Source organism: Spea bombifrons, chromosome 3, assembly GCF_027358695.1.
Source record: "Spea bombifrons isolate aSpeBom1 chromosome 3, aSpeBom1.2.pri, whole genome shotgun sequence".
Classification (NCBI taxonomy): domain Eukaryota; kingdom Metazoa; phylum Chordata; class Amphibia; order Anura; family Pelobatidae; genus Spea; species Spea bombifrons.
In genome coordinates this window covers 27,827,940-27,851,699 of record NC_071089.1, presented here as the reverse complement: position 1 = coordinate 27,851,699, position 23,760 = coordinate 27,827,940, and the positions used below count along the sequence as shown (strand labels likewise).

At 39.3% G+C, this 23,760-nt stretch overlaps 2 protein-coding genes across 2 annotated transcripts in view; one reads left to right on the top strand and one right to left on the bottom strand.

Moving 5' to 3' along the window:
• ARHGEF33 (Rho guanine nucleotide exchange factor 33) overlaps positions 1–3,430 on the top strand; it is a 31,264-nt gene extending 27,834 nt beyond the window's left edge. Inside the window, exons 15-16 of the mRNA XM_053460925.1 lie at positions 1,157–1,290; positions 3,237–3,430. Coding sequence (XP_053316900.1) covers positions 1,157–1,290; positions 3,237–3,366 — 264 coding nt within the window. The 3' untranslated portion in view covers positions 3,367–3,430. The remainder of the gene's footprint in view (positions 1–1,156; positions 1,291–3,236) is intronic.
• A 6,408-nt stretch (positions 3,431–9,838) lies between these two features.
• The window catches only part of SOS1 (SOS Ras/Rac guanine nucleotide exchange factor 1), a 54,966-nt gene continuing 41,044 nt past the window's right edge, over positions 9,839–23,760 (bottom strand). The window contains exons 11-22 of the mRNA XM_053460917.1: positions 23,359–23,440; positions 22,821–22,943; positions 22,520–22,623; positions 22,164–22,380; positions 21,641–21,760; positions 17,027–17,189; positions 15,921–16,038; positions 15,178–15,350; positions 14,420–14,536; positions 13,679–13,943; positions 13,143–13,261; positions 9,839–10,882 (exon numbers count right to left, since the gene is read on the bottom strand). Coding sequence (XP_053316892.1) covers positions 10,391–10,882; positions 13,143–13,261; positions 13,679–13,943; positions 14,420–14,536; positions 15,178–15,350; positions 15,921–16,038; positions 17,027–17,189; positions 21,641–21,760; positions 22,164–22,380; positions 22,520–22,623; positions 22,821–22,943; positions 23,359–23,440 — 2,093 coding nt within the window. The 3' untranslated portion in view covers positions 9,839–10,390. The remainder of the gene's footprint in view (positions 10,883–13,142; positions 13,262–13,678; positions 13,944–14,419; positions 14,537–15,177; positions 15,351–15,920; positions 16,039–17,026; positions 17,190–21,640; positions 21,761–22,163; positions 22,381–22,519; positions 22,624–22,820; positions 22,944–23,358; positions 23,441–23,760) is intronic.

Genomic DNA, 23,760 nt, shown 5'->3' with positions numbered 1-23,760 from the left:
TTAGACTTTGCCTATCATTTCTGAAAGTTTTCTGATTTACATAGATACATTTGTCCCCAGTTGTGCCATAGAAAGTTCCTGACCAGTTAGCTTAGACTTTGCCTATCATTTCTGAAAGTTTTCTGATTTACATAGACACATTTGTCCCCTGTTGTGCCATAGAAAGTTCCTGATGTGGTTATTTTAAAGTATACTTTTGTAGCAATGCTGGCATTCAGAAAACAGGACTCAAGCGTGCTGGAAAGTTAAAAAGAAAAAATCATAAAACAAAAAAGACTGAGACAGTTAAAAAAAAGTATCTAGATTCTACCCCTGAGAATATGACCTGAGACAGATCATAAGATCATAAGAGGGCAAACACAATGCATTATTCCCCCATCAATGTTGGAAGCGGACATAACTGTACTTTTAAAACTTGGTAAGGATCCAGCTGTTGTGATTCATATAGACCTATATCTCTTTTAGGTGCCAATGTGAAAGTCTTAGCTAAAATACTTTACTGCTTCATCATATAAAGTCCTACACAGATTGGTTTAGGTAGATTAGAGTGTTTTTTATACCAAGTCAATATACAGCAGTTAACTTGAGACGACTTTTTTCTTTAATGCAGTTACCACAGGATGATAACTCAGCTCGGGTGATTGTTTCATTGGATGCTACTAAGGCTTTAATTGAGTGGAATGGAACTTTTTATGGGCAGTTCTAAAAAATTATTTTTTGGCACATCTTTTATTGATTGGATTAAGTTTTCATATTAAAATCCTAAACCAAGCATAAGAACAGGCAATTAAGTCTCAGATTGGTTTTATTTAGGTAGAGGGACAAGGCAGGGATGTCCTCTTTTCTGGTAATCGAACCTCTGGCAAATTGCATAAGGCTATTAATATTCCAGGGTGAAAAAATTTGATCAAAATTGTGATATTACCTCAAACTATTTACCTTTTGTATCTGTCCTAATCTCTCAAAATATTATTTTAAAGATTTGTGGTATTTTAAATTAATTTCTTTTTTTATTCATTTTCTTATTCATTTTCTAAAATAGAACAGTATATATGATGCTATTATTCATTTAAAAATGAAAAATTATTTTTTCCGAGGCAGATTTGTTTCATTAGATTTTTAGTTATGGTAAAATATTTTTAACTCATCACTTTAGGATATCCATATGGATGGAAATGCCAGATTCTACCAAAAAGATGAAACTGAGCAAACATCTTTCAGTGAGCACCACTCAAGGTCAGATCAGAAGGGTGGTTTCCGGAGTTCCTTCCGCAAGCTATTTAAAAAGAAGTGAGTAGTATGAGAATGTCAGATTTCATTTTAACCAACCTTAAGCTACATATTTTATAATGTTTTTTTTTCAAAATTCCTAGATCATCTCCATGCTATACTTCCTATGGAATCTCAATTTGTGTGAAAGTACACCCTCTTTGAATTCTATGGTTTTACATTTCAGGACATAATTACAATCATCTGTTCCTTAACAGGTCTAAAAATTAGCTAAATACAACCTCAGTTGAACAACACATGACATATTACATTGTGTCATGATTCAACAAAAATAAAGCCAAAATGAAGAAGCCATGTGTGAAAAACCTTATGACTCAATAGCTTGTAGGACCACCTTTAGCAACAAAAACAAAAACGCAAAGTAATCATTTTCTATATTACTTTATCAGTCTGTCACATCTTTGTGGAGGAATTTTGGCCCACTCTTCTTTAAAACATTGCTTCAGTTCATTGAGCTTTGCAAGCATGTGTTTATGCACGTTTCGCTTAAGGTCCCACCACAGCATTACAATTGAGTTAAGGTCCAGACTTTGACTGGGCCATTGCAACGCCATGATTATTTTCTTTTTCAGCCATTCTGTTGTAGATTTGCTCATGTTATTGGGATCATTGTCCTGTTGCATGACCCAATTCCAGCCTAGCTTTAGCTATCGGGCAGATGTCCTCACATTTGACTCCTTTGAATACTTTGTTATACAGAGGAGTTCATGGTCACTTCAATGACTGCAATGTTCTCAGGTTCTGTGGCTGCAAATTCTTTATCCCTTTACCACCGTGCTTGACAGTTGATATGAGGTATTTGTGTTGATATGATGTGTTTGGTTTTCACCAAACGTGGAGCTGTGCATTATTGCCAAACATCTCTACTTTGGTCTTGTCTGTCCAAAGGACATTGTTCCAGAAGTCTTGTGGTTTGTTTAGATGTAACTTTGCAAACCCAAGCTGTGCTGCCATGTCCTTTTTAGAGAGAACATGCTTTCCCCTGACAACCCTTCCAAAAAAAATATATTTGTTCAGTCTTATTAAAATTGTCCTGTTATGAACTTTAACAAAAAAACATACTAACTGAGGGCTTTAGTATCTGTGATGTAACTCTTGGGTTTTTTGCAATTTTTCCGAGAATTGCACAGTCTGATCTTGGGGTCAATTTGCTGACACATCCACTCCTGAGAAGATTGGCAACTGTCGTGAATGTTTTCCACTTTTGAATAATCTTTTTTACTGTAGAATACCGGACTTTACATTTTACATTTATAACCCTTCCCAGATTGATAGGCAGCAACGACTGCTTCACTGCTGATGTCTTTCCTCCTTGGCATTGTGTTAACACACACCTCACTGCTCCAGACTAGCAAACTGCTAAAACTTTGGATTTTATAGAGGCGGTCACACTTGCTGGTGATCAATTAACCAAGGGCATTTGATGAGCAGCACTTGTCTGCTACTTAGCATCTTAATTCCTATGGAAGCAGTAAGGGTGTACTTAGTTTTTCACACGTGGCTTCTCCATTTTGGCTTTATTTTTGTTGCCTAAATCATGACACGGTGTTGTTCATCTGAGGTTGTATTTACATAATTTTTAGACCTGCTAACGAACAGATGATTGTTTTTATGTCCTGATATGTAAAACCATAGAATTCAAAGATGTGTACTTTCTTTTTCACACAATGGTTTCACTTACACCGCATAACCCATAAAATGTACAATATTTTATCACCTCTTTAGTGGGGCTTAAGGACTCTGAGTCCTAGTGCTTAAGGATACCCCTTGTATTGAATTCTATATTAGCCTGAAAAGTTTGAGGGGTCTATTTCTAGAGCTACTGAGTTTAAACAATCCATCAGTTTAAATTATAAAAATTAGATTTACACAAATTTAAATGAATTACAATAAAAGTTTGATTAATTAAAACCAATTTGTATCTTTCCTGTATTCTGAGATTTTAGGTCATGTGGAGTAGAAAACAAAGAGAAAACAAGTGAAAAGTCATCAATAGACCAGTCACCAACAAGACAAGACATCTTCAGAGCACATTCTGCCCTGATCAACGAGCTTGACCGAGGAACTGCTGTGTGATAGATATCTGCGTTCAGACTGTAGCTTTGTAAGGGTTTAGAGATACCCAGGAGAGAAGCACTGAAACTATTGCTATACCAGGAACTTGTGAGCACATATTTTCTGTATCTGATTAAGAGATCTCCCCAAACATAAGATATGACTTGTAGATCACCCTAAATTGGTCTGTGATGCCAATCATGAATCACCTGTATTACCCATCAAAGTTGGATATCTTGTTCATCAACTTTAGTCAGCCATATAAAATGTGAGTATATATGTACATAGGCACATACAACATGAAGACCTTAGCATGAACCTGTGTGTAAACTACATGATGCACCCATTACAACCAATATTGTAAGTTACAAAGACCATTGCACTGTCATTGTTACTCCTATGCTTCTATGAAGTAAAAAGTGATGAGGGCATTGTGAGCGCTTACACTGGTTGATGAACAAAGAATGAAAATGCGTGAACAAAGAATGAAAATGAGAGAGAGAGAGAGAGAGAGAGAGAGAGAAACTTTTAGCTAGTCATTTGCATCAGTAGAGGTGGGTGAAACGTTCCCCTGAATATCAAAAATAGCTCTAGTTGAAAGTGTTGTTTTTCTAACTTCTCGGCAGGGGAGCAATTGCCCTGATTTGAACATTTCAGGCCACTACCAGAGGCCTTTTCTACATATAGCCACTAGGGCTTGCATGGTCAACATTTGATATAGAACCAAAGATGGCAGCATTTCAGAAAAATGAGGATACGCTTATTGTTGTTCTTTATATGCTTATAAATTATAATACTTATAAAGGTTTATAAGCAGACTGGGTAAGTTAACTTGTGCTCCACCATCATAGATGGATGATTCTTTACCAGGGGATTCTACCCTCTGATAGACGGGGGATTTCATTACAGTGTTCTCTCTCTGTAATTTTTGATGGGAAATGGCTTGACCAGTCCCATTTTTTTTTTGAACACCAAAACATCATTTTTGGTGTTTGAGGTGTGCTACAGGGAATTTTTCTTATTTTATTGTAAGGTCGAACTAACTGCAATTAAAATCCAATTGATTTAATGTCTTCACTTAATCTCTTTTAGTAATCTGATGCTTTAGGCGTTACATTTTGATTACTATGCATAGTCTTATATTTTATTAGTTAGCTATATGAAACAACCTTGACGTAGGAATCCTTTTCTTTTCTGATTAATTAAAAGTTATGTTTTAATCTTTTTGACAATAATTACTTAGCTTTTTGATTTTTTAATATGTTGTTTGTGACATATCAAAAACTCTTGATCATCAAGCAAAGATCTGTGGGTAATTCTTTATATGGAATTACCCCGGTATGAATCAGAGTCTTATGCTGAACTTTTTAGTGATGCATATAGGGGTTTTCATTTAAGAGCTCTTAATATAAAGGGCATTAATTGTTTTCCTTAACTTGTGAAAAGCATATGTTTTACAATGTACCGTATATAGTAAGGGCTAAATTAGTCACATCTTTTTTTTTCATGTTATGGGTTAACATTTTACATTAAAATATTCTTATCTAAAACAGCAAAATTGTATTTAAATTAACATAATTGTATTTATTGCAACTATAAAATATTATTTTGATTTTTTCCTATTTAATAAGAAACTATTTCTCCGAAAATATTTAAAATTAATAATACCAGGGCACAAATTCTAAATACTAAATTCTGTTTATCAGTCGCACGGCTTGTACAGTTCATAAACATCCAGTTTAAACAGCAGATCTGGCACTAAATGGTCAAATTTCTTTAACATATAATCTTTCCATGTTCCTGATATATAGTGTAGTATAATCTCCCTTACACTCCCTGTAACCACAGTACCCTTATAGGTTTGTTCTATTTACTTATTTTTGCTCATTTAAAATCTTCTAATATAGACAAGTTATCGGAGGGGAAAACCAGATACTGGTAGCATTAAAAACCCATTGAGCTGTAGGTTGAGCACATCAGCCATAGTTTCACAAACATTTCCCACATTACTGACCAGCAAATGTAAAGTGCCACTCCCTGCGGTATGTGGGAAGTATAATCTCACCGAACAGTTATACATCCCACATACTACAGGGAGAAAGAAGATAGAAAATGTTTGTTTGCCCAACAAAAAAAAGTAAAGATCCACAATGTGTGTCTTGTACTTAACACTATAGTAATCAATGAAATATTCCAGTCCACAGGAACCTACAACTGAAATGACTATTCATATCATAACCCTTTAACTGACAAGGTGGCATTATGGAAAACACAAAAATGGGAATTATGTAAGTGAATTTCCACAAAAATAGAATTTTTGTCCCAATTGCCCATATAATTTCTTTTAGACTGTAAGCTCATAGGTGGGGCCATCAGAAGCCCACCATTCTTGCCAGGATCTTTGTAGAAAAGTGCCATAAAGCTAAATGGCAAGCTCATGGGCAGGGTCCTCGACTGCGTGTGTGTTCCTTTGTTATGTATTTGTGAACTACCCCATCTTTAACCCCTTAAGGACAATGGACGGTCCCTAAACCCATTTAAAACAATGCATTTTTAGCCCGTACATGCACGGGCTTTGTCATTAAGGGGTTAAATTGTTAAGCACTGTGTAATATGTTATTGCTTGGTAAATAAAGGATGATAATTATTTTTGTAGCCTATGGAAAATGTTGTATGATAAATCTGTATCTATGCCATCATGGGCACTGTAGCTGCCTGTACAGCCCAGTTGGGAGCAGCAGTGAAAAATGTAGGGCAATGATTTTGCAAGAATCAAATAACAATCTGCGTAGGCAGGACTGGTCATCTACACGAGTTGGTTGGTAGCTATACTTTAAGACATTATTATTAATAGAATTAACCTACAATAAAACTATAGTTTTATCGTTTTGCGTCTTTTTGAAGCAACAGGTCCATTTTATAACCTTCAACCTGCAATCACGATCATTGATGTTGGTAATGTTTAAAATAAACCTTTGTGCAGTATGGCCTCTGACAATTTTATCACTTGTATATAACATTATTATTGCCTGAATAGAAATATTTAAATAATCATTGTTCTAAGCCTGTTGATTTAATTGTCTGGGATATCATTTCGAATATGGAATATGGTGCTGGCAGTGCGATAAAGAACAATAAAACAGCTCTTTAAAAAGTGAAAGAGTCTACTCTTGTTATATCTGGCTTCGAAATATTTGATAAAGGCACAGATCTTTCTTGACTAAAAATGTCATGTTTGTATTTCTACATTTACTTTTTAAGTACTTAAGATTTTGAAATATTTGGGATTTGTTTGTGTTCACTCTATCTTCCTCTTTCGTGCTTTGGTTTAAAATCAGCTTTCCTGCTAAACCTGGGGACACAACAATACACAGAGCTACAAGATGACATGCATCTAATTTTAAATACTATAATATATATGATATGACCATCACACCAATATGAGCTTGTTGGACATTCTAAGACCTTGGGCATTAATATGGAGTCCCCCACCCCAGCTACTGTACAACTGCCTCTTCTCTTCTGGGTTACACAAGGCAGCCTGGCTCGCAAATCAGCATTCCAAGCCATCCCAAATTTGTTCGATGGGTTTAAACTCAGGGCTCTGTCCAGGCCACTTAAGTTCCACCAAACAAGGCTTTTCCAACCATGTCTTTATGAACCTTGATTTGTGTGCAGGGGTACAGTCACGCTGAAACAAGAAGCGGCTTTACTGGAATTGGTCCCACAAGGTTGGAAGCATACGTTGTCTCAAATGACTTGGTATGCTGTAGTATTAACATTACCCTTCATTGGAACTAAGAAGTCTAGCCCCATTTTTGCTAATTGAATTGCCGTTCTACTAGGACAACTCATCTAAATTTGACATTGTCCATAATTATAAGCATTGTATTATCCATATTGACTTCCAAGTTATTCTAAATTACTACCACTTTTTGTAGTTAACTTTTCTTGGTCATTTTTAAGTTATTTATTGATTTATAGAGGGCCATCTAAATACCTAGATTTTTATTCTGCAACTTTGATATCCATCGGAGATATAGCCCGGCCAAGTGTATATTTTGGGGTAAAGACTGGGATCCCTCTGCCCGCCCATGTAGTAAATTCTCACACTTCCTGGACTCTACCAGCAGTGTAACCCTGCAAGTCTTCTCTGTAAAGCTACTATCGCACGCACCTTAGGGAAATGTTTAAAACAAGTCTAACTTCTGAATAGAGCGCAAGAGGAAAAAAAAGTAATTCATAAATGATATGCATATATCAAGGCAATTAAGGATGAGAAAATCCGAGATACAATTTTGTGCACTCCAGCCACACAGCTATAAGGTCATAAAAAAATACTTTGCTCACTCATTGGTGTTCCTCCAAACCTGCTCATACATATTTTATAAAATGTCAAAAGAAATGACAAAGACATGTATGAGCTTTTAAATGTATGCGCCCACAAAAATGGACCAAAAACGATTTGCATGAATGTTTTGTTTTTGGTCTATTTGTTTTCGGACATATTTTATTTCGGAAATTAAATTGTCACTCACACTCATTCACACTCATTTACTCTCTGAAAGTCTCCCTATCATCTGCACCCCTGTTTCCTTGCCATGCAGCTCTGCTTCTTCACTTGTATCTTCTTATTCTTCTGTCTTCTTTCTTTGTCCGCTTCTCCTGGTGAACTTCCGCGAAAGGACGTATCCTCCGGGCACACTTTCTCCCCAATTGGCGGAACGAGGAGAGGTTGTCCCCGTGTCTCCGATCTTTCGCGGAAGAATCAGAGCTCTTTGCTTCGTTTAAGTTTGTTTCATTGAGGGTCCCTCCTCCTTTACAGAGATACTTCCGAAATGAATTTGTACAGATCCGAATGCACATCTAATAGACAACTTTACACTTGAACAATTACAAGTATTGTGGATGAGACTAGTGGTCCTCACAAGCGCCTATAATTTCACAGTTCCAGTACTTCCATGCATCGATACAGACAGGTCAGTTTCATAGCTTGACAGATCAATTAGTATCAAGATTAATCTTAATTAAAATAATCTATGCATTGTGAGGATTGCTGAGGGCAGGAGATGCTTAATAATGCAGCCCTGAGGACCAGAGGTTGGACCTACTACGTTTGGTTTGAGGGTTTAGACATGCACCAAGTGCTATCGTGGTGTGTATTTACAGACTAGAGAGTTTGACACCCATGTTTTACTTTAGAAACATATTCACAAATGTTGGGTCAATTTCTTTATCACATGCTTTTTTTAAAAAAAAAAAAAACAAACAAAAAAAACCCCTGCTTCCTGTGTATGGAAATATAATTACACGGGGTCCTCAAAAAAATAAAACCCAATCATTTGGGCTACAATTTCATACTTTGAGGCTAATATGATTATGCAAAGACCTTCTTTTGTGAAGACTAATAAAGATTAAAACATTGGATTTCTGTGGATATAATTTGCTGTACAACAGTCAAGTGAATGCCCCGCGTCTCTGCTTGTTCTTGTTTTTGGACGGGATATCTGTTGCGGCAGCACGTCACGTCTAATTTTGTTGCAAGTTTGTTGGGAGAAACATTGAGCGAGAAGCCTAATCCGTTTGAGCTATTTATCACACTTTGTGACTAGTACATTTAAAATGAATGCAGTATCTTTAAGAGGGCCGAGCCTCTTGCTAACTATGCCCATTCTAGAAGGACAAGAAGAATGACAATTCAGCAGGATGAGGGTAGATGATGTGTGCAGTAGACTTTAGTCTTTATACTTTGACAATATTATGCGTTCCGTAGAAGAAAGAAAAACAAACACGATCGTGGACACTTGATATCTTGGCACATTTTTCTGTATTAATTGCTTGGATATCTCTCAAGTGGATAAGTGGACCAATAGCTGTTATTATATAACTGTATGTCCTAGTACGATCATTACTGAATGAGTGGCAAAACACAAAATATCCAAAACCAGCATTTTTTTTTTATAATACAAAAGAACACATAATGTGGATCTCAGAAAACGCCCCACAAAGCTTTGCCCTAAAGAGCCAGTAAATGTTATTTTTAACACTTAAGAAAACCACTTAGCAAATATTACTTATATAACTGCCTAGTTTCTCTCGCCATTAGTAATGGAGGCAGCCATGTCCATCCACACTATCAAATCCTCACTGTTACAAGCGAGGATCAGACATGGCGAACGTGCAATATCGTTCTTATGCTGCCGTTGGAATCAGCAGTGCATAAGTTAATCTATTTTTTTAACTCAAACATTTAAGGTAACAGTGAAAATCTGACTTTTGTATGTGAATTTTTCTTAATTGCTTACTTGTTAAAAGTTCGTTCACTGGCTCTTTAATGATCGGACAATCATCTGTCTCAAGGCAAAAAAAAAAAGTAACTATGCATTCTTTCTAGCAAGATTCCTTTCTCCCCCAAATGTAACTGGCACCATCATTTTTATGTAAAAAGGAAAAAAAAACGGTGAAGCAGGTACGAAAATAAATCGATGGAACGTTTGTAAACTGAACTGCAATACAGCACTTTACCTTTATAAAGTTAGGTACTACAGATCTTCACTACAGTCCCACACACGATATGACACAAATCACTTTTATCCTTCAAGTGTCAAGGTTCTAAGCCCGTTTGACATCTGGGGAACCCAAACTGGCATAAAGCAGAGGAAAATGTATGGCTACAACCTTTCATTTGTGTGTGTATGTACGCAAACACACAAAAAGTGCATAACATTCTCTTTTTCAAACTCCCTGTCTTTAAATGGCCTCGCCAGAGGTGAAATGGTAAACATCTCCACTACCTCCTTGACAAATTACATAGTACTGCACGATCAATAGTCTTTTATTTTTATTTTGCGGTGTAATTGTCATCTCACAGGAACTGGAATAAAACATGTTGTCCCTTTTTTATCTCTTTAATTCAGTTTATATTCATTGCATTCTTTTCAGTATACAGTTTATCTTTTCATGACTGTTTTGCTTCCAAAGTCAAGTTTTTTGTTTGCTTTTTTTTTCTTCTTTCTTTCTTAGTGTTTACAATACACTGCTTGCATTACAACGAGTTTGTGTTTTCCAAGAGGGGAGGGCCATCTCTGTGAATGGATGGATGTGGAGGCTCCCTTTTGTAAGTTTTTGGTGGCAGCTTTGGGATTGGCTGAGAAGTGCTTTGTCTGGGTGGGACAGGAGGCCCAGTGGTGGAAGAGAGTTCGATATCTTGAGCTATTAAGGGGGGAGATGGCAGATGTTTTCTTGTCCCGTGAGGGGATGGAGTCTGTGGAGGAGGTGGGGTAAATGGTGATGGGCTGTATGGGAAGAAGGTATTGTGATGTTCACCTTTCCGACCCAGAGGAGGAGGTTGAAGGTGTAATGGAGAGCTGGAAAAGACATCTGGTGTACGCACTGGTTCTCGTGGTGGTAAAAGTGGGGGGCTATCTGGTGGATCAGAGACTGATAGGCGATCGGACATCTGGTACCTTGGAGAGTAAACTTTAGTGGGTTGACGAGGTGGGATTGCAGGAGGGCTGTCCAAATGTTTAGACATCATCTAAAACGCACACAAAACAACAAGAAATTAGAATCATCAATAGATTTCCTGTATATTAATAAAGCACTTTATGGCCCTGATGAGATTTCACATGCATACCACTAGAGCTGAAACAACGAATCGATAAAATCGATAATAATCGATAACGGAAATCATCGATAACGATTTCCGTTATCGATTAATCGAGTGATCAATTCGTTGTTGGAGCACTCGGCTCCTTTTACTTACCTCCGCGAGCGTTCCCCGCTTCTGCTACACGCTCTGCAGTCTCCGCCTTCTAGCTACGTGACGGATGTGACGCGTTCCGGAGGTAAGTATTCTTCATGTCTATGTGCACGGATCGCACAGAGCCACTCGCACAGAGCGAATCGCTCTGTGCGAATGGAGCCACTCGCACAGAGCGGTTCGCTCTGTGCGAGTGGCTCCACTCGCACAGAGCGGTTCGCTCTGTGCGAGTGGCTCCACTCGCACAGAGCGGTTCGCTCTGTGCGAGTGGCTCCATTCGCACAGAGCGGTTCGCTCTGTGCGAGTGGCTCCATTCGCACAGAGCGGTTCGCTCTGTGCGAGTGGCTCCATTCGCACAGAGCGGTTCGCTCTGTGCGAGTGGCTCCATTCGCACAGAGCGGTTCGCTCTGTGCGAGTGGCTCCATTCGCACAGAGCGGTTCGCTCTGTGCGAGTGGCTCCATTCGCACAGAGCGGTTCGCTCTGTGCGAGTGGCTCCATTCGCACAGAGCGGTTCGCTCTGTGCGAGTGGCTCCATTCGCACAGAGCGGTTCGCTCTGTGCGAGTGGCTCCATTCGCACAGAGCGGTTCGTGAGTGTGGGTGCAGGGCAGAGTGGGGGTGGGGGTGCAGGGCAGAGTGGGGGTGGGGGTGCAGGGCAGAGTGGGGGTGGGGGGTGCAGGGCAGGAGACTGGGTGCAGGGCAGAGTGGGGGTGGGGATGCAGGGTGTGAGTGTGGGTGCAGAGCAGAGTGGGAGACTGGGTGCAGGGCAGAGTGGGGGTGGGGATGCAGGGCAGGGTGTGAGTGTGGGTGCAGGGCAGAGTGGGTGCAGGGCAGAGTGTGAGTGTGGGGGCAGGGCAGAATGTGGGGGCAGGGCTGGGTGCAGGGCAGAGTTAGAGACTGGGTGCAGGGGCACAGTGCAAAGTGCTGGGTGCAAAGTGCCAGTGCTGGGTGCAAAGTGCCAGGGCTGGGTGCAAAGTGCTGGGTGCAAAGTGCCAGGGCTGGGTGCAAAGTGCAAAGTGCTGGTGCAAAGTGCTGAATGCTGGGTGCAAAGTGCTGGATGCAAAGTGCCAGGGCTGGGGCAAAGTGCTGGGTGCAAAGTGCTGGGTGCAAAGTGCTGGGTGCAAAGTGCTGGGTGCAAAGTGCCAGGGCTGGGTGCAAAGTGCTGGGTGCAAAGTGCTGGGTGCAAAGTGCAAAGTGCTGGGGCAAAGTTTCTTGAACAGTAATAGTCCACCTCTTTTCAGAATGTTTGGGGTTATTTTGTTTCATAAATATTGTGTTTGGGTTCTTGTACTTTGAAAATATTGTTTTTTATTACATCATAACAAAATAAGAATGTTAATGTAAATTTTAAGTTGTTTTTTAACATCCAGTTCATTAAATTCTTTTAAATAAACGAAAAATTTGCATATTGTTTTTTTTATCCGATTAATCGATTAATCGAAAAAATAATCGGCCGATTAATCGATTATTAAAATAATCGTTAGTTGCAGCCCTACATACCACACATTTTTTCAATTATAAGACTAAATTAACCTAAACCAATGCCAAATCCTATCACATGTAAAACTGGAATGAGTAAGAACCCAGTCCACTATCTTTGCAGCCCATTTTCTTGACAACCTGGTTTTAAAAGGGTAACATACAAGGCAGACAAGAACAACTGGTATATATACATTGGTATTAAAGCTATAACCAAAGTGATCAAAGTGGAGACCAGAAAGAATAAACCAAGAGATTTTTTTTTCTTTCATAACAGAACTGAATCCAAGTTTATAGTTGCTTAACCTTATCATAGTGGGCAACAGCTTGGCCCATATTAAATGGCCCATATTAATTTTAACCGGCAAATCCAGATCTGCTCATAGTCCAGTTTGGGGCCTAATTTGTATTGCTAATGATTAAGGGATTTAATGCTGGGAATTCAATATATTTTACTTAAGCAATAAAATTATTATTAGTGTAGACCTTTAATTAAGGCTTTTATTCCACCTTATAAAAATGAAGGTAGATGAAAGGCAAGAAAACCCTTGACTTACTTTTGATGGTGATGACTCAGTTGGAGCAGACTCCGGCCGTCTTCGAGGTGGAACAGGTGGAGGAACTTGCATCTCTTCAGAGTTCTTAATAAAGCTTATAGACGATATTGAAGCAGAGCCTACGGAACATTTTCAAGACATTGGAATCACATGTAAGCAAACGAGCCAACTATTTACTGAACTATAACAATCCTTATTTACATGACTGAACAATGTATGCATTTGTATATAACTGCAAATGGATAATTCAAGAGCTAAATGTATCATGAAAAATCAAATGTTACCATACAGAAGACTGGGGTCGTGCAACTAAATACTATTTGGCGCTAACCTGAATATCTCTGGGCAGCCATCAACGTTGGGTAAGCTGCAGTGTGCAAATGGTGCTTTTTAAGACACCATATTACATTTAAAAAAGATAACAGTGACAATCATGCAGAGCTATAGATGAAATGTACATTGTTGCATTGTTTTCAATTATTATTTTTTTGGAACAATTTAAAACTTCTTCCTTCTTGGCTACATTGTGTACGTACGAGAGTGAAAGGGACTGGAGAGGTCGGAATCAAAGACACTGCACACGTCGGTGGTGCTGGTTGCTGCATATGGAGGAGGTGGGGTCAGGGGGGTCCGAGGAGAGTTTGGAGCAGATGCTGCACAATCAATTTCGCTTTCGGGGATGCGGCTGTAACTGATTTTCCTTGGCTCTTGTTGTAAAGGTGTTGGGTGTCGCATTGTACCCGGCCTGGGGTTGGATGGACGCACACCAGGAGACTTAAGCGAATAAGTGTACTTTTTTGGCTGCCAAGCAAAACAAAACATTGTACATGTTAACTTAATGCACAGAATAACATAATAAGACTACAGAAGATCATCCCAAAGCGGTAACAATTAACTAATCTAAAAGCATTGCATTATACTTTCAGAGTACTAAGTGAACGTCCTCACACTTTTATACCCTACATATCCACAGTGTTCACATAGAACAACGTTTTTTTGCATTGGGTGGTGGTAACTTATCTACAGAGAAATTATATTTCATTTATTTTTAACGTGATAATTCTCACTCGAAGCACCAACAGGCTGTAGAGGTTAGCCAACAGCGACACAACCATTCTTTCAAACATATCATCTTACTAATGTAAAAAACGCTAAAAATTGTGTTCAGTAACGCGATCGGTCTCTCCACCAAATGCCGTGATGGTTACGACTAGCTACAAAAGAGACTTGTTATGCGGCTGCTGAACCCCAACAAACAGACTTCAATAGCTACTTACAAATCTTGGCAGCGTCTTTGCATTTCGTGGCTCTATTTCCAAAGACTTTTTAAACAAATAATCTTCAAACTCCTTTTCTGCAGTGTTTCCCATTGGGTTCAGATTTTCAAAGAATCTCTAAAACAACAGACAACCACGACAAAAATGACAGCGTTTATTATGAATGGAGTAAATGCTAGAGCTGGAGGATTTGATTATAACAAAGGCAACTAAGGCAATCCCTCAGGGCTTGGAGAATGACTTCTTGGCTGTGGCAGCCACGGTGCTCATACTGGCAAACATTGTGAGGGACCAGGCATGACCCAGAGGCCTCACCATACATCGGTAAAAACTTACTTGAAATAGTTTTCTAGCCTAAAACATTGGGGTAATGTTTTCAGAACTATTACCAAAGCCATACAAGACAGTAGAAGCTTACAAGAGACTCAAGGGAGGACAGATTTGGGTTTCTGTCAGACTGACTTTCTATCTATCATATAAAGAATATATAGTAGGAATGGGCTGCACTTCCATTATAAGAGGACTGGCCAGAATCCTTGTAGGACTTTTCAAAGAAAGAAACGGTTCTTCAAATGACTTAATTTCTCATAGCATTTTTAAAGACCCTTTGGCTAACGCAAGACACTTTGCAAGCAACTATAAGCATTTTAAACCTTTTTTATTTTTTTTTTGCAAGTGCAATTTCCGGTGTGCATCTCACACGTAAGCATTTAGTTGAGTTAAGTTTCTTTGAGAAACTATAACATTGCTCGACTTACTCGGATATCAGGTTCAACTTGTAAGCAATAAGGTTGATTCTGGTACTGCTGGATCTCGCCAGTGATTTCCGCCACTTTCCTCCTCTTGCTGAAGTTCACTAGTTCTTTCCCATGCCTTTTCAGAAAATCAGGGTTGCCTTCTTCTGTTTTTAAAATATTTGTCAAATAAATTCCTAGGATAAAAGCAAGATTTGTCAGCCAAAAGAACTTTATGTGAATACTCCTTGCGGCAACCAGAATACGCATTCAAAAGCACTGCAAGGAGCCTTTCATGGTATAATAATGTATACGGCGCCATAATCTGTAGCATTGTACAATGGGTAAACAGTACCAGTCCATTTTTTTTAATTAAGCCGACCTCCTTTACATCTTTTTTTTTTCATATTAACATTAAAAGCACTTAACATCAGCGAAGTGCATTTATATGATTCTGAAAACCACACTCCATTATTTCTAACCAATCATGAAATTGATCTCATTAAACAGATGACCTTTTCTATTTGTTCAGTGACAATGCTTAATGTAATGAAAGAACTGACAAACACCGGTAATCAGATGGTCCATGAGTGATGAAGGTCTAAATAAGACAATATACCAGGTATAATTACGGCTAATGGGAATTCTAGTCCTTTTAGTCCATGCGCTATTTAACATTGCAGCTGACAACTATATGTGTGACTGCTGAACGGAAACATTTCCCTTACAAGTTAGTCCATAAAACGCATACAATGCACTGCACCTACCGCAGAAAGGCACACACGGTGGATTAATTGACCTGAGTTTAGCCAAATATTTCTTCTGATGATCTTCGCTCAGTTCATGAGCTTCTTCTAAAATTTTCCTTTGGCGGCTCTGGACTTGCTGGACAAAAAAAAAAAAAAAAGAATATGGAACAAGATACTTTTAGAGTGAATTTGATACAGGGCATAAACGAGAGCCATACAGGACTTAAAACTCATTTCACCATTTTAAAAGCGGAGCCCCATTAGCCAAACCATTTTGTACCAGTTAAACATCTTGGCAAGTTTTCCTAAGGGAGATCTGTACGTAGCTCCAATGTCTCGGATAAGATACGAAAATCCTTAAAACACTAAAGTTTAACCCTTTCATAGAACGGATCTAGGGCTAATCTGAACTAGTCAACGAGGCTTAATTTACCTAAAGAGGACAGCCAATAGATTGTTCGCCAGAGGTTTCATGACAAACTCCTATGTTTCTCACCCATGGCACGCCAAGTATCATGGGAGATGACTATGATCTACAGGCGAAGAACTACCAGTAGCCTAAACCTGTTAATTTCAATTCTCCTTGATCTGTCTTCTCATCTTTATTCCAACTCTCCATTTAAGCCGTTTCACTAATGCCTTCCTCTTTACTCTTCTATCTTTCTGCTCTCTGTTCCTCCTCGTCTAAGCTTATACCTAAACGTAATACTCGGATGGACGCTCAAGCTAGCTTCAAGGAACAATCAAGAGCAGAGTGGCCTTTGAGCACAATGGAGAGGCCGTATATTACATTGCTTGAAAGTCAAAGGCCACTCAGTAGGCATTTTCCTTTTTCCACTCTATTACTGAAACAATTCTTGTAGTTGGAAATGCAATGTGCTCCCTGTTACAGTGTATATGGAAAGATTCCCCCTTGAAACGCAGGAGATACCATTTAAACGACTAGAATTCTATAAAAAGCTTTTTATGATAATAATGCATAGTTACTTTATTATCTATCATGCCCACAAATAACATAACCTAGGGAATCTAACCACATGAGAGTGATCAGTTCTAGAGAAGTGGGTGGGTGTGGCAGGGTATACTGGAATTTTTTACACTTCTAAGTCAACTTTATCACTTACTTCAAAGGTGTTATCCAGTCTGTAAATGGGTGATGAGTTCATAGCACTTACAACTTCAAGTACACCATTAAAGTTGTTTAACTCTTGAAAGACCTGGAGTATTTCAATGATCCGACTCACAACCACCACTCTTTCTTCTAGGTTTTCGGTTTCTACAATACACCTGAGACAGAGAATGTGGAAAAACATACTGATTTATGATGAAAACAGGCATTGCGAGTTTGGCAATATTTACAACCATCCTTATTTAAAGTAGTAGTTAAATTTCATGTAACTGAGATATATTACATGCACATATTACATTCAAGTGGAGCCCATTTGGCCACCTTTCACAATTATGTTAGGGATGAAGAAATCTGAACAATTTGGACCTCACAAGCAACCAGAATTAAAGGTTGTAATTAGCTGCCCGAGTACAAGTTAGATAAGAGATCCTTTAGGGAAAGATAATAAATGTTTCATTACTTTACATAAAGAAGATCAAGAATCACCAGGGCTTTGCACTAAATGAACTCTAAATGGAAAATCTGGTGGCCATACAATTTGAAAATCTGGTGGCCATGCTATTTGAAAATCTGGTGGCCATGCTATTTGAAAATCTGGTGGCCATGCTATTTGAAAATCTGGTGGCCATGCTATTTGAAAATCTGGTGGCCATGCTATTTGAAAATCTGGTGGCCATGCTATTTGAAAATCTGGTGGCCATGCTATTTGAAGGTGCTAAGCTTTGGCTTGGGAAAACATGCTACAGAAAAAAGTTGTCATAAGGACTAGTCACAACGCAACTCCCACATTAAACATATTAAAAACAATACTGAGCATACATCAATCAAAAGGGAAAACTCCTTACGATCAATGTCTACTGAAGACCCTATTATATTATATTATAAATTCTAATGCATTTTACCAGCCAGGGATGTCATTTAGTTTGTATGCACTGATGCTTTGATATAGCTCAAATTACAGAGAAATACAGAAGTTGACGGCAGATGAGGACCATTCTGTCCATCCGGTCTGCCCTTCCTGATGTACAGATCCCAACCTCAATCAGTCCTTAGTCTCGTCTTAGTCTAAGGTACTTTATGCTATCCCGTCCGTGTTTAAATTATCCCACTGTTTTAGCCTCTAACACTTGTTCAGTAAAGTATAAGAAAGAAAAAAAAAATCAGCTCTTGGATAATAAGCCAATATCCAACCATTTAAAGTGGTCAGGGCCGATGTCACACTATGTTTTATTTCCTTTTTTTCGGTATTTGTATGTGTATGCATGCTGACTTGATAAAAGCCACAGTATGCTGATGGGTGAAGTTTATAGCTGATGGCAAACAGAGTGATAAAATCCAGATAAAAAGACAATAGATATCTTTAAATGATCTTTACACCATGGTAAAGCACAATGGGCAAAGGGAAAAAAACATAATATAAACATACATCTTCCCATTCAATTGGAAACTTCTTCTATACCAACGGGCAACTAGTCAGAAATGAAGGGTGAAGGAAAGGATCAGTAACATCAGACAGGTAGCTATGCACATGCATGTTGTGTATATTATATATATATATATATTGTAAATATATTGGTTTTATATTAGGGATTGTATCTAAGCATGTATTGCCTTGCATTGCTTACAATGTGTAATTAAACTTTAAAGGGAAACAAACTAAATACTGTTGATTTGTGGATAGTCTAGTAATCTGTTGATTTTGAACAAAGCAGAGTTTCTTGTGCCGAACTCTTTAATATATGTTGCCCAGCATTACGTAAAAAACACTATCCATTCCCTGCGATTGTAATTAACAATAGAACTATTTGTTTCCACGACCATGGTTTTGTTTAAAAAACCTATTTATTTTTTAAATTGTTAAAGCTCACAAACCGTTGAGAGCGCACAACCTCAGGAGACCTTCAATAATAAATAGTTTGACTTATTACCACAACATTAAACAACATCACTTAGAAAAAGTCTACAACAATAGCAAGAGGATGTGGAAAATATGGGAACCGTGTACTATAATAGTAGCGTGTGATTTACTAAGCTTCCAGGTATTAACTTCGGGTAAACAGTTTCCAAAGTGGTCCCATTCACAAGTTCCTCTCGGTCCCTTAAGGCCGCGGGTGAAAACACAAGCATTACACAGCCAAAGCGTTGGCGGACAGCCATTAATGCACATTATGATGAAGTACAATCAACTCGACACAGAAGTAAACGAGATAACAACCGCTATTTTCTACATCAGTTCTTCCAAAACAGGCTAGATTGGCCATAAACCCACAATATGTGCCGTTAATCTCACCCTAAAAATGTGTACTTTTTCTTACTTTTGTCATGCGCCCAAAGGGCAACGCAGTGTAAATTCCCAACCGAGTTTTTAAAAGCCTTTCTTGGAGCAGAAAACCAGAACATAATAAGAGAGCAACCACCATAACGTGTGAGGATGAACAGAAAACCTGCACTTTTGGGGTAACCAAGGAACCCAACAGAGAAACCTGAGAAGCGTGAAGCCAAGGACAGCCATATTAGATGGAGCCTGCAGCCAATAGGTGATGAGAATAGTTGGACCATGACGGAGGAGGGCAGCTGCAGCAGGGAAGCTTCTTCCATGTCAGGCGTGAGCTCTATTTTTGTTTTGAAAGAATGCATATTAAAGTACACAGGGATAGGGCTGCAACTAACGATTATTTTAATAATCGATTAGTTGGCCGATTATTTTTTCGATTAATCGGATAAAAAAAATGTAAATTTTTCATTTATTTAAAATAATTTACTAAACAAATGATGTTAAATACAAACAGCAGAATAAAAAAACTTTGATAATACATTTCTTGTCTTTATTTCCCAACCAGCCCCCCAATATATGCACATTTGAGCCCAGGCTTGCCACGCTGCCTCCCAGACATGCCATGCTGCCCCCCCACATATGCCACGCTGCCTACCACAGCACTCCACGCTGCCTCCCACATATACCACACCGCCTCCCACATCTGCCACTCCAGGCTGCCTCGCACATATGCCACTCCACGCTGCCTCCCACATATACCACTCCACGCTGCCTCCCACATATACCACTCCACGCTGCCTCCCACATATACCACTCCACGCTGCCTCCCACATATGCCACTCCACGCTGCCTCCCACATATGCCACTCCACGCTGCCTCCCACATCTGCCACGCCACGCTGCCTCCCACATCTGCCACGCCACGCTGCCTCCCACATCTGCCACTCCACTCTACCCCCCACATGCCACTGTGCCTGATACGCCTTATACCCCCTGAAACACCACTCCATCCTCCCCAGACATGCCACTCCCCACATATGCCCTGCCCTCCCCACATATGCCACGCCATGCTGCCTCCCACATATGCCATGCTGCCTCCCACATATGCCACGCTGCCTCCCACATATGCCACGCTGCCTCCCACATCTGCCACTCCACGCTGCCTCCCACATCTGCCACTGTGCCTGATACGCCTTATATCCCCTGATACCCCACTCCATCCTCCCCAGACATGCCACCCTGCCTCCCAGACATGCCACTTCTCTACCCCCAGATATGCCACTCTACCCCCATATATGCCTTATACAACCTGATACACCACTCCGTCCTCCCCAGACATGCCACACTGCCCTCCCCACATATGCCTTATATACTGTATATGCCTTATACCCCCAGATATGTCACTTCACTGCCCCCAGGATTTAGATTCCCCTAAATTAACCCTAAACTCCCCATTAACCATAACTGCCCCTAAATTAACCCTTAACACCGCCTTAACCACAGCATCCCCTAAATTAACCCTAAAGACCCCATCAACCACAGCATCCCCTAAATTAACCCTAAACACACCATTAACCACAACTGCCTCAAATTAACCCCAAACACCCCATTAACCACAGCTGCTCCTAAATTAACCCTAAACACCCTATTAACATAACTGCCCCTAAATTAACCCTAAACACCCAATTAACCATAACTGCCCCTAAATTAACCCTAAACACCCCACTAACCATAACTGCCCTTAAATTAACCCCCACCTCCCCTAACTTTCAGTAGCCCAAATATATATATATATATATATACACACATACATATATATATATATATATATATATATACATACATATATATATATACATATACTTACAGTTAGATGAGTGTCACAGCCATGTGGTTCTGGCCTGGAGAAGGAAGGGGCGGGGCCAGTTGTCACAGTGATTACAGGGAGGGGGAGTAAGTAGGAGCTGCTGCTGTGAGACGGTGAGTCAGACTAAACTATTATATAATGAGGGGGATTTTTCAGAGCGTTTGCTCTGAAAAAACCCTCATTTTATAATCGATAATAATCGATTCAACTAATCGATAATGAAATTCGTTGCCAACGAATTTCATTATCGATTATTATCGATTTTATCGATTAGTTGTTGCAGCCCTACACAGGGACATTAACTGTCCCTTTGATGTCATTGACATCCAACCACAGTTCATAGGCGACACAAAGATCAGATGGAACGATATTGTATAAATCAATATTAAAAAAACACAATCATGTTGTTATCATTTGTCTTATTCCACAAAAAGCAAACATCTTTCTTTTTCTTTTTGGAGAACTTACTTTTCAAACCACAAAGTGAGGTTAGTTGTGTGTCTGATCATTTTTAGGAGGTTGGGAGAATTGACCTCTTTATCTTCCTTTGTCCATACGCTTCCTACAAGTTCAGAGGACTGCACAGCCCTATACGGAATAAATAAGACGGTAAACGCTTGTAACTGTTGACACGGTATCTGATGTGTTACGAGAAGCAGTAAATAAAACAAGCCGCTGTTGTTCTAAGCTACTTACTTGTAACAACAAAAGGTTACAAAAGCTAAAAGCACATAATACATGCTACCATGGGCTGAGACCCATGTCCCTCACATATAAGCTCCGTGTACGCCAGTTAGGAGGAAAGAAAAGCCTGGTTTCTCCTCAAAATTATATGTCGACATCTGGAGCAGTCAGAACTATAACCAACTGCCAAACTTATCAGAAGCACATTTGGTTTTGCACATAGCGCAATTCGTTAAATATTAGTAAGTGCTACAACCAATAATAAACTATAAAGACGTGTATTTTTATTTCTAAATACGAACCATACCTGTAAAGGTCAGACTCAAGCAAAGTCAGCTGTCGGGCGATTTCTATCGGATGCAACGTGAGTAAGTCGAAATTCTGGCTGGATCTGCTGAGGTGCCACTCTATGGCGGGAGGCAAGCTTTCAAACGTTATATTGTGGCTAGGTCCATTGGCTTGAGCCTGTTTTTTGCGTTGAATGATTTTCGTGATAGATTCTACCCACTTTTTCATGGCTTTACCTGGAAAACAAGAGATGTATGCCTACCTATATTTTTTTTTTTGAGCAGCTTAAAACATTTGTGAGAACGCGTTTTCCCTCTACTTTGCATCTGACAAAAGCCAATTCCGTTACACACAAGCACAGGCGTCTCATCGTACCTCTCACTGTCCCAATAAACTCTTCCAGTCGTAGCAACAGATCCGGGTCTCGTTCAAAGTCATAGAAATGATGTTCTACCCAATGCCGGCAAACATTCAACACTCTAAGAAGGAACAAGTGAATTACGCAATGAGCAACAATCCAATTGTAAGAATATCTCAAAGATTTCAATCTTAAAAATGTGTAAAGAAAAAAAAGGAGTACTAGAAAGTGCTTTGGCAGGAGTTGCCTGGAAAAATAAGAAGCCTCCGTATAGAAAATAAAACACATTCAGAAAACGTAGAAGAGACGGATGCTCACCGTAACTGTACTGGCTGCACATACTCCTTACGAAACCTCTTCAGCTCTGCACTAAGGGGCTGGTCGCCATTCTCCATCGCGATGCGATCTGCTTCACTAGGTTCCGGTTCTGGTATCTCAAACCTTTGAGAGAAAACGCAGGGATTTGGGGAAAAATCAAAAAGACAAAAACCTAATGGGTTGGATTTGAAAGAAAATCTCCATTTTTTTTCACTATTGTTACACTAAAAAAAATGTTGTCTTCCATTCCAGATTTAAAATAATAATCTTTTCAGACAGCTGCATATTAGTAATTTGCGTCCCAGCTATGATCTACAAACATATGCCATAACAAATGGGTGACCATATTCCAAGACCTTGATAACTTTGCAAATAAGTGACTATTTCAATCGATAACCATGAATGAGAGCAAAAAGATAAAGAATGACGTAAGATTTAGGAAAATTAAGGGCCGAGAGACGAAAAGTCAAAGATGGCCGAGTAATACAGTTTGGTCAACAATTCGCATGCGTTCAAGGACCGTTTTTCCTTAACATACCTTTCTATGAGAAGGCTTAAAAGTTCCTGAGGCTTGCAAAAAGATCTGTATGTTGTAAGAAACGTTCGAACGAAGTTGGGATCTGGGGAAGTAAACAACAAAGACTTGGTTTAATTGAATATCAAGTTTTTTTTCCACGTACCAGTAGGACCAAAAGAAAAACTGTAAATAGGCAATGCTTCGATGGCTTGATGCATGTACCGGCAGCAGTGCAGGCTCCTGCATGTGTCCTATTCTTCATAATAAAAGAGAAATCCCCCGGTTTTCAATGGCTAACCTACATGCATTCTATGAAGTGATAATATATCACATATGGTCTCAGCTCATTTTGATGCAAAGTATGCAGCAAAAATGCATAAAAAGTAACTACATAACAGTGCAAAGGCTGACAAAAAGGAAAAA